The sequence below is a fragment of the Pteropus alecto genome, unplaced genomic scaffold (genome assembly GCF_000325575.1).
Source record: "Pteropus alecto unplaced genomic scaffold, ASM32557v1 scaffold67, whole genome shotgun sequence".
Taxonomy (NCBI): domain Eukaryota; kingdom Metazoa; phylum Chordata; class Mammalia; order Chiroptera; family Pteropodidae; genus Pteropus; species Pteropus alecto.
Genome location: NW_006441061.1, coordinates 201,273 through 213,101, shown reverse-complemented (window position 1 = coordinate 213,101; position 11,829 = coordinate 201,273). Strand labels below are relative to the sequence as shown.

Genomic DNA, 11,829 nt, shown 5'->3' with positions numbered 1-11,829 from the left:
CACAGACTGAATGGCTTATAAACAGAAGGAATTTATTGCTCACAGGCTCTAAATCCAAGGGGCCAGCATGGCTGGGCTCTGGTGAAGGCCCTCTTCTGGGCTACGGACCACTGACCTCTTGCTTTGTCCTCACATGGCGGAAGGTAGCAAGAGATCTTTCTGGGGCCTCTTTTATAAAAGTGCTAATCCCTATCACGAGGACTCTGCCCTCATGACCTAATTGCCTCCCAAAGGCTCCACTTCCTAACATCATTACCCTGGAGGTTAGGTTTCAACATATGAATTTGGAGAGACACAAACATTCAGCACATACCACCTCCTATATGCAAGAGTGTTCATAGCAGCTTTATTCATGAAAGCTAAAACTGGAGGGGAAAAACGCATAAACATCTATAAAGGCAGAAAAAATTTTTTTTTAGAGTGTGGTTTGCTGATGTAATGGAATACTCTCAGCAATTAAAAAAATGAAAACAAAAAGATACACTCCCAAAATGGATGAGTAAAAAATGTCAGATACAAGCAAGTACATGTTACATGACTATACGACTGCATTTAAAGGAAGTTCAAGCACAATCGAAACTAATCTAGGGAGAGAGAACTCAGAATAATGGTTCAAGGGTCGAGTAAGGGTGGCTATGACAGGAAAGGGGCAGGAGTAACTTTTTGGGGTGATGAATACATTCTTCCTCTTGGTAGTGGTCACGGCAGTGTATTTATATGTAAAATGTCATCAAGCTGTGCACTTTAAAATAGTGAATTTTAGCCTATGTAAAGGACAGCTCATTGTAAAATTAATTTAAAAAAACTTTAAGTAGTTTTTCCTCTCAAAAAAATTCAAAGCAAATTGAAAAATGTCAATTACCACTCCCATACAATGATATATATTTCCAGGAAGACACAAAATACCAACTTGTATTAGATAACACTGTGTAAAATAAAAAGCATTCACTAATATTATGATGGTTAAATAATTTGTATTTAATGATCATCTACCAGCAATTTAAACTAATGCATATATCCATTAGAAATCTTTTTAGCTTCTAGCCATCTCCATTATAAAAGATTAATGTGAAATATAAAGCACACGACATCAGCATATATAAAACATTAATAGAATATATCAGATTGTGTGAACAGCTAATCTTTTACACATCATATAATTACCATTTGAGAAACAGACGTCACCATTTTCATGGAACCAGAAAAACAGAATACTTCATGTCTTTAAATTATTGGTATGAATAGCCAAACCGAAAATATTTAAGAAATAATTTTTGGCCAACATTCAAAGGACTTCAAAAGAGAACTAGAAAGAGTTAACAACTGAGAATTATATATCCAATCAAGTAAAATATGATTTACCAACAAATGAAAAAAATCAACGAGATTTACTTTGCTAGCTCGACATGTTGGACACGCTCATCTTTGACGCCTCCATTCATTCTATGAGCACATTGCTCTTCCATCCTTCTATACCTGGGGAGCTCTTCTCTGGGACCATCCTAAATGTTATACTCCTGATAAAGACTCTCCTACTCTCCCAGGCTGAATTTATTACTACTTTTGATGTTTCCCACTGTGCTTTTTCAGAGCATCACATGACAAATGTCCATTATATGACAGTTAACTGCTTTTGTGTTTGACCCCCTAGCTCCAGCATTGTGGCTGTAACAAGCACTCAATAAATGCTTGTTAAACAATTTTATCACCATAATGGAGAAAATTAAAATACTAGTTCTGGAAAGAAAAAACATGATGAGAAGGAACACTAATAGTTTGGCAAATCAGTACTATTATCTGTTGAGGAAAGGTACAATTTCATGTTCAAGTGTTGTTCTTCCCTTTTAAAGATTTTTTTTTTTTAAATAACAGTTTTATAGAGGTATAGAGGTCTTACTCATCTCTAATTAGATTTTAATATATTTTTAAAAGAAGTTCCACCTTTTGTCACATTGAAAAATTCTCATATGTTATTGAGGTTTCTGAACAATTCATTCATAACCCAGGTTTAAGATTTGCATATCACTGGAGAAACTGTTTCCTAAATATAAACATCTTAAGAATTTGAGAAAACAAAAACAAAAATTAAAACCAATAACATGGTTGCAAAGGCACAAAGCATTACCTAACCTTGCAGAAAAGTATTTCAAATTCTTGTATCCTTGTACGAGGAGTTGTTTTTGTTACTTCACTTGCAAAAACTTAAAGAATGTATGAACTTGAGAATGGAATGCCATAAAAAAATGAGAATTCTTCACTTTAGATAAATGAACTAAAAGGGAATATGAAAGAACCATGTGCTTTCAATTGTAGAAGCTAGAAAGTAGGCCCTACCTACAAAGAGTACATTTCTGTGATGTATAAAAAGGATGAAAACAAACGAAAGAAAGTTTCTACACATTGCATAGCACAACTGATCTGACTAAAAATGTAATTATGGTCAAAAAAGATTAGATGCACAGAGGGGAGAGGACACCCTTTTGCCTCTGAGGTGAAATCAATCAAGGGAGAAAATGTATGCCTTCTCCTTTGTGCCAACACTAGAAATAACTTTGGGCCAGAAGTAGGAAAGTTCTATTCTTATATTAGGTAAAGGAATTATTAAAAAAAATTCTTGGAAATCAAACAGCCACACTGATCTTTTCCCAGCAAATTTCTGAAAGTATTCATGCTGAAGCTGAAAGAGCGTCCCCTTACCTTTGTGATGAGAATGCGGTATTTTTCCACCAGGTGGTCGTTGTTGTGACAACCTGCGAGCAGCTGCCAGACTTCACCGCGAAGAGCTTCGGGAACACCGCTTCTCACCAAGGGTGACAACTGCTTTGGTCTCACACTCAGATTGAGATGCCTAAAAATAAAGCCATAATCCAGAAGTGCATAAAAGATTCCATAAAGAGTGTTATTTTTATGAAAACCAAACTAAATGATGTACAAAGACTTAATAAAGGTCACATGCTAATAAAAAAAAAAAGACAAAGCTGTTGAATTAGATGAGGCCAAGATAACTATAAAAGAAGGAATTACTTCCTAAGTATCTTAAATTACTGCTCTTTTTTTTTAAATAAAAAGCAAAACTGGAAACCATAGCTTTATGGGTTACGGGTTATAGGTTAGATAAGATAAACAAAGCAAAATTCCCATCGGTGGACACACAGCCAAAGATAAGGGCTTGGCCTTGCATCAAAATTGACAAATACACTGTGTACTTATACACTCTAAGCTAAAATAAATATTTGTTCTAAGTTAAAATAAATACTTAAAATAAATATAAAAAGAAATGCTTTCAGCAGTTTTTGTGATATCTTGCTTCAAGTGCTATTTTTGAATGACTATGGTGATTAAGACAGTTTCTACTATACTATTAAGACATCAAAATGAGTTGTTAAAGTCTTTGAGCTTCATCTTTCTCATCTATAAAATGGGGGAATAAAACTTAAAATGTTGGTATCAATATACGAATATACAATCACACATTCTTATTTGATCCTCGTAACAAGCATCTGAGGTATATGGTATTAGAAGTTCAGGGAAATCGATTGAATAACTGAGGTAGTCCTCAAGCTCTAAGACAAATAAATGTTCCATTTGTTATATCCCAGCTGCTCTGTAATATGAAAGCCACTATTACTGTGTCATTAAAGCAGAAGTCTACATGAAGAAGGCCCTGTGACGATCAGATTTATGCAGAAATTACCAATACAAAATGACCACTATCAAAATGTAAAAAGGCCTGAGACTTTTTTTCAAAATGTTCTCGGAATTCTGCAGAATAATGCACACTACATTAAAAATGGTTAACTCTGTGATGCTAGTACCCTAATGCAAGAGCTACAGACAATTCAATACAGTTTTGTCTTTGCTTAGGAAAAAAAATTACCTAAAAATTGAAGAGCTGGGAGCAGAAAGAACGAAAGTAGCTACTTAAGTCAAGGACTGGTACGCTATGGTCTGTGGGTCAAATCTAGCTCCTATAAATCAGCTTTTAATAAAACACAGTCATTTTTTATTTGTTTATGTATGTCTATGACTGCTTTCACACTGCAACATCAGAGGTGACTAACTGTGACAGAAACTCCTGGACTACAAAACCTGAAATATTTACATTTGACCCTTTACAGAAAAAATAAACCTAACCCTAGGTTCATTTGCTAACTCTAGCTTAATATATATTGGTAACATCATTTTCAGAATAATTTTGTCACCAATACTATTAACTTTATCCAATATAGCACACTATCTTACACTGACATTAATTCTCTTATCCACTAAGAGTCACATTAAAATAAACTTGGAGAATTAGAGCCTGGAGGTGTTATTACTAATATTGTCACGAAAATCTAATGTAGAATTAAATAAACCAGCTTTGGGACTGGATTGTAGACTGTGTTAAAAATTCTGGGCCTGCCATTTACTAACTAGAATTGCTGACTTAATCTCTGAGCCAGTTTCCTCATCTGTGAAAATGGATACTTGTTCATAAAGCTGTGATTGTTGAGATAGAGCACATAACTTAGCACGGCGCCTGAGGAATGGTAAAATTCACTCGTTCTTAACTACAATTACTACTACTACTATATTCATTATTTTTAATCTCTAATAATCCTGAATGGTAGTTTTATAGACTTGTATTTTGTAAATGAAGATAGAGACTCCAAAGAGTTAAGTGAGTTGCCCGAGATCATACAGTGTGGAAGTAGAGAGGCAGGCTCTGAAGCCATGTCTACAAGGTTCTAAAATTCCGTGATCTTCCTATCTATATAACACACATAATAATAATGGAAAAAAAAATAATGAAATGAATTGAGGAGAAACTATATTACTATTTCTGAATACATGACTGAAACCAGCATAAACAGTTTTAAACACCCTGAAGACAGTTAAAACAGATGGAAACTCAGTTAATATATCTGAGAATGGGAGAAGGACATAACTTAATTAAATGAATAACAAAATGAATAAGCTTGATAACAAAATAAATTCTAAGCAATTGTATAAAATGCTGATGAGTTCTAATAAAATCTAAAATCTAAATGCTGTATTGAAATAATTTTAAATATATTATTTGTAACCGTTCGAGACTCAATTACATTCTATTTTAGAGCAGAAACCTTTTTATACAGATGAAATTCCTCCCAGCAGCAGTCCAAACACTCCAAATTCACTAAACTGAAAATATAATTGTGACGAGAGCATCAGCAGGTTTGTCTCCTGATTGCTAAAGGAATATCAAAAATAAATGAGAACTATTCCTCTGGGGGGCTTTTGCAGAGCTTATTTATTAAAACTACTATGTAAAGACAAACCACGCTTTGGCCTGCACTTTCCTCCTGTACACATTTGACATTTCCCGATGTGAAGAGTGTTTTACCAAGAGTGTAAGGCATTGTGAGAGTGCTAGGAGCAGATGACGCCCATTTGTAGTCCTAAACCTGAAGGGCATGAAGTTTTTTTTAAAATGCTGAGACACGATTTTACTAAGAATACAGCAAAAGGCTTCAACAGTTAAAACTTCCGAGAAAAATCAGACCCACAGGGTGCTTCTATGACAACCCTAATAACCAGAAAGTCTGAAATAGACAAGTGCTCCCATCACTTTCAAGCGTGGCTTTTTTTCCAGCATATACTGGTATGCTACACAGGGGAAAAGGAAACTACATAAATGTCTTACCAACCTGACTTACCCATGTCTCTGGTTTCATTAGTAAACACCTGAAGGTAGCATATTATTTTTAGACAGTTTATAGGATGGCTTAACATTGTTGTCACTATCTCCTGAGATAAGAAATTCCTGAATTTTACAAGTGTTAGTTGGAAAAGAAATTGCAAGAGCAGTTAATATATACCGTATTTATAACGTTTTGTTTTGTCACTTTAGGTACCTAACACGGATAATGAAAATCCCACCTGGGGTCTCTTCTGTGGCTCTATGCATTGTGTGAGCATCCTCTACACTTCACTGATTATTGTGTATTGTCTTAACTACTGTGTATTATTTTAACCAGTCAGTGGTTCCTAACCTCTTAAATACAAAGGACCTCCTTCCTTATTTAGTCTCACCATTTTCTGAAGCAATGAGAATGTATTAGGTTTCTGATATTCTGAAAGTTGACTGCAGATCTTCACTACTATGCTCATATACCTCTAAAAACAGATTCTAGACTGTGAACCTCATATTTTGATTTCCATTATTGGTTCCAAAATTGAATATTGTAGTTAGGTAAGATGCCCTATCCAAAAAAGAGAATCACAGATGAAAAAGAGAACTATTCTATTATAACTTACCATTTTGACAGCAGTTCTCCCCATGTTTCAAGAATTTTTTCTGCACATTCTTTGGATACATCACCAGATCCACTCAAGAGAGGTTCATCGTTATCTTTAATAACCAAAACACACACAAAAAGATAACAGAAGTGGCTATGCTAGCCAGAAGAATGGCGTGGAAACATAACAGTCAAATTCAAAAGATTTTACTGGAAGCAGAAAGTCATAATTTCTCTCTTTTCGTGTATAGGTATAAATACAAAGAAAATAAAAATGGTCCTAGGCGTCAATGAGAGAATGTAATCTCTCATTCTCTTTTGCTTTCCATGCAGGTCCATATTATGTCAACTTCAGAAAAGAGCTATTAATTAAGATGAGAGGCCTCTAAATATGGTATTTTCTCTCTCCTTTTCCATAACAAACAGCTTTATGCATGAAAATTCATCGCAGTTAAAAAAAATTACAAACCACCTACGTGTCCAACAATGGGAGAGTAGAAAATGGACGAATAAATTATGAAAACATGTTATTGCATGTTGACATTTGTTTACATAATGATATGACAAAATACCACAGAAAATAAAACTATCAAGAGCTAAATCTTCATTATGACCTAATCTATGTGAAGTAATAGGAAATGGTCTGGAATGAACCATGGCCAAGACGTGCACAATTACCGTCTCTGAATGATGAAGTTAGATTTTTTTTTCTCTTTCATGTTTTCACGACTTTCTAAATTTTCTACAATGGCATACATTCATTTATAACAGAAAGTACAAAAATATTTAAAAGACCAAAATGAATCATTTCAAGTTTAATTCAAGTGATTATGAAAACTAAATTAAAATACGAATTTAAAAATTTTAAGAGAAAAATGGTGAAAAAAGTGACTGATAAAGGCATGTGAGAAGCATTGAAAAGTGTAGTAAAAGTGGGGGAAAAAATAAGAACTAAGTTATCTACTTAATCAATCCTCTTTTGTTGGACACTTGGGAAGTTTTCAACTTTTTGCTACAAATAGAATCAAGATGAACATATCTCATTGCTTTCATTGGGTATATGCCCAGAAGTGGACTTCCTAGATTTTTTTTTTTTAAAGAATATTTTTAAGGATTCTGAAACTTGCTGACAAACTGCCTTCCAAAATGGTTTTACTAAATTATATTTCCACTAGCTGGATACAACAGTACTTGTTTCCATGTGTCCTCACCAATGCTGTTTCTAGATTTTTCTGATTTAACTTGTCTAAACAAAGGTTGGTGCTTTACACACTTGATGATTACACCATGAATTTGTATTTCTACTAGGGATAGTAATTATCGGAGACCACTGATTTTAAAGGCTCAGAAATCCATGAGATACTTATTACTAAACTTTATTACATTATAATGCCTTGGGCATTATCATCAGTTTTGATGGTTAGATAGGGAAGAGGTTAAACTGAATTCGAGACATCTTCTGTGGATGGATGAATCGGGAAAAGAGAAAGGCTTGAGGGCACTGAGATAAACTTCTACTTCACTATTTTGCCAGAATTGGCCCTACTTTCTAATGCCTCAGGTAATTCTCTACTCACTAAAATATCAATATAATACAACTCTTTGGAGGAAGGCAGCTATAAAAAATGTACTAAAATTTATAAGAGATGATGATTCCCTCAAAGAGATTAGAAAGACCTTTAAATAAAATTCTCTTTTACTGTCTAAATGCTTTCAACAAATCTGGATAGCAGGAGTTTAAAATCTGTGTTCAGAATTCCATGCACCTAAGGCAGGGGTGCGGGTGAGGAGTAAGCTGCAACCTCAGGTTCAGGATGTTGCTTGTGAACACCCGCCCTGTATAACTGCTGGCTTCTGGGCCTGTGAGCACAAATGTCCCAGCATAAGGAGCCTCTCTAGAAGACTGTAGGCATTTCTTTCCAGGGAGCAAACAGTTCACAACAGGACCTGGGTTAGAGACTAAAGATGGCAAGGCTGCATGGTCTCTTCAGTCCCAGTTAGCATCTCCTGCATACCAAGGACTGCGTTGTATACTAGAGAAACATCGTGTGGCAAAAACGGACACACTCTCTTCCTTCACAAAGCTTGTGTTCTAGCGTTTCCTGATTCTCCCATGATGCCAGGAGTCCTTATTTTTCCCTAGTTAAGAGCTGTCAGTAAAGGTCTTTGAACCCCCTCAATTATATTTAAAAATTTATGCCTGCTATTGGCCAGAACTAGATGTGAGTCCTAACTAATGCTATCCTTTAGCTGGGCCCAAATTTCTTGGTAACTTGATTATAATTATCTTAAAAAGAAGGTCCTGCATTAATCGTTTTGAATCTCCAATAGGCCTTTGCATAAATATTTATTAAAAGAATTCCAAATGCTATGTCACATTATTGCCTGATAAAATTATAATACTCTTAATGGTTCTCCACCCCAAAACAGAAACGCTCTCCCTACAATTTACCTTCCTCTTCATCATCTTCTGGAGGAGAAGGTATCATTGAACTCTGAGATCCAGACTGTGGCAGGCGAATTGAGGGACTGGCTGTCGTCTTCCTCCTCTCTCTTTCTGATTCACTTTCCAAGCATACGACTTCATACAAAGTGTCGGTATTGCTCTTTCTCTCCTTCTGCTTTATCTTGAAGGTAAAAAAATATTACTTATTAAGTGGTAAAATTCTTTAATTTTTAATTGAGCACTACTTCTACTTCACACAGGATGTGAGAATAAAAAAGCATTACATTAAATAGCTACACTAAATGTAACCTTTTCTAAATAGAAAAGCATGTTTAGATTTCAAAACCCTTAAGAAAATAAGGTCTTTACTGAGCAGAACTTTAGTTCTGCAAGTATACTTACTATCTTAAGACTGTACCATCAAACATCCAACTATCAATATTTAGTAAATGTGAACTAAAAAGTTAACTGTTCTATACAGCTTTCAAGTTACTTTAAGGTATCCATCAGTTTCCTATATAAAACTATACATTAAAAAAATGTTTTTAAATATTCTCAAACAAAGTTTAGAACTAAGAAAGTCCTCTTATTTCTATGTCTTCCCTACTCCTTTAGCTTAATTAAAACAGTGTAGGAAACTTTTCTTCAACTGAAAGCTACAACTGGACGTGGAGGGAGTGGTGAGTGGCAGAAAAGAGATGACTAGAATCCACAAAAATTTTGATAACTCAAATTGGTTTGTATTTTGGTTTGATTTTGAAGAAAACACATAACAATTTAAACTGACCTAAATTAAAAATTAAGAACAGGGAATATAAAACTTTACCAGTACCATATTTAAATATATTAACATTTCGAATTACAGCCAGGAGGAGGAGTTGGGGGAGGGGGGTGAAATACAGAGCAGGAGGAAAGGGAGAACTGTAGGAAAAGATACAGAGAGAACTAGAAAGGTGGCTACACCAAAGAGAAAGACATAGACACATAAAGCAAAATGCAGAAGGAGAGAAGGAGAAAAATGAAAAGTTCATTAGGTACAGAAATACCAGGCAGAGCAGATTTTATCATCTTGATGTTCATTTGGGTTGTTAAGAGAAATCACCCCAATCCTGGAAGGCCAAGATAATGGCAACATGTCCTTTCAATATCATCCTGAAGCAATGTTTAATACAGGAGTCGGTAAACTTTTCTGTAAAGGGCCAAATAGCACATATTTTAGGCTATGTGGGCCAGTAATATCTGTCGTAACTACTCAGCTTTACCAGGATGGTACATGAGCAGCCGTAGGCAGCAAGTGAGTGTGGCTGTGTTCCAAAAAGACACAATGAAAACAAGCACCAAGTCAGATTCGACCCACAGACTAGTTTGCCGACTTTGCTTTAACATGTTCACTCAAGGGTTACTTAATTTTCTAGATGAATAAACGATTTTAACTTAGCTACTTACTATTAATTAAGGACCCAGACTCTGTGAAGTTACATATTAACCTGTAGATTTGTGTCCAGTAGATATGCAAATGATTTCTGTCCAATAGAAAATATAACCCAAAGGTTACCTATAGGACATTAACCAAGTTTTGTTTCTAACCTGGCAATTTTTTTCTAATATTCATTATTTTTATCTTTTTAAGGAAAAATTATGTAAACTCAACTTCCTCCAACAGTTAGAACCAGTTTTACCATCTTACTGGTTCCCTCATTACTTAATGAAGTGAACTGAAACTTTTGAACACATTCGTTCTAAATTTGTAATTATGACTTTTAACTTTTGCATATTATATTTTGATAAGCAACAGTATTTAACTTTTGTTTGGTTATAAATTACTCTCTGGAATATTAGTTAATTGCTATCTGAAACGGCTGAAACATCGGTAGCTCTTCGCCTTTAAAAAAATGTCTCGGAGACTATATAAATGTGATAACCACTGCAGTTACCTAGAAACTCTTCTGTAATAGCAACCAGAGCAATATTGCCTTTGAAGTCAGATAAACATAGAGTCAAGAACTGGACCCCAGATATAAGTCAAGTACTCCAGCTATTAAAAATGCTGATCATTGTAAAAGCTGGGTAATAGTCCAGGAGGGTTCATTATACTATTATTTTTATTTCTCTGTATGTTTGAATTTTCTATAATAAAAAGCTTTCTAAACAGCACTCTTAAAAAAGACAAAAAAAAAAGGAGACAAATAAATGGAAAGACATCATATGTTCTTGGATAAGATGACTCGACTTCATAAAGATGTCAATACTCCCCAATAAAAATACCATTAATTTTTTTCAGAGCTACAAGAATTGAATGTAAAATGTATACAAAAAATAAACAATTAAGACTATCCAGCACCACCCCCCCAACACACACACATACACACAAAAACAACTGGGGAGGGAAGGTAGCCCTAACGAGGTATTAAAAGATATTATGAAGTCTTCCATAATTAACACAGTGTGGTATTGGTACATAAGTAACATAAAAAACAATGAAAATATATATAAACCAGAAAGAGGTACAAGTACACATGAATGTGATATATGGTGGCATCTCAAATCAATGGGGGTAAAGTTAAACTTTCCAATGAATGCTATTGGGACAAGTGAATGGCCATCTGAAAGAAGACTGAATCAGATCCATACTTTACACAATGTGTCAGAATAAAATACTAATGAATTAGAGATCTAAAGGTAGTAAAATGAAACCATATAAGTAATAAATGAAAATGTGTCATTTCCTTTATTACTTGGCAGTGGGGAAAGCATTTCTAATTATGACCCCAAATCCAGAAGCTTTAAAGGAAAAACTTGATAAATTTGCATACATAAAAAGAAACTGTATGGCAAAAAAGCCCAAAAGACCATGATAATTTAAGTCAATACACAAGTGATAATCCAGGAGAAATATTTACAACTTATATCTCAGAAGGTTAAATTCTCGACTATATAACGGGTTTTTAAAAAGGAAAAGGAAAAAGACAAAAACCAAAGAGCAAAAAGTATGGAGACAATTCACAGAAAAGAAAAATCACCCTTAAGCATATGAAAAAATGCTTGTTTTCAATCATCAGAGGATAAATTAAAGCTACCATTAGGTCCTTAAGTGTAACAACGCACTCTTGAAAAGCCTGT

General features: G+C 34.5%; 1 protein-coding gene across 8 annotated transcripts in view; it reads right to left on the bottom strand.

Annotated features, from left to right (window-relative positions):
- Positions 1–11,829, bottom strand: part of RABGAP1 (RAB GTPase activating protein 1) — a 134,514-nt gene that overhangs the window by 66,630 nt on the left and 56,055 nt on the right. For 7 of the 8 annotated variants that reach the window (XM_015594182.2, XM_015594180.2, XM_015594181.2 and 4 more), the window contains 3 exons: positions 8,716–8,890; positions 6,283–6,376; positions 2,698–2,848 (listed from right to left, as the gene is read on the bottom strand). In XM_015594182.2, coding sequence (XP_015449668.1) covers positions 2,698–2,848; positions 6,283–6,376; positions 8,716–8,890 — 420 coding nt within the window. Of the gene's footprint in view, positions 1–2,697; positions 2,849–6,282; positions 6,377–8,715; positions 8,891–10,155; positions 10,176–11,829 lie in introns of those variants that run through there. The other variant, XM_025051149.1, reaches the window with a different exon arrangement.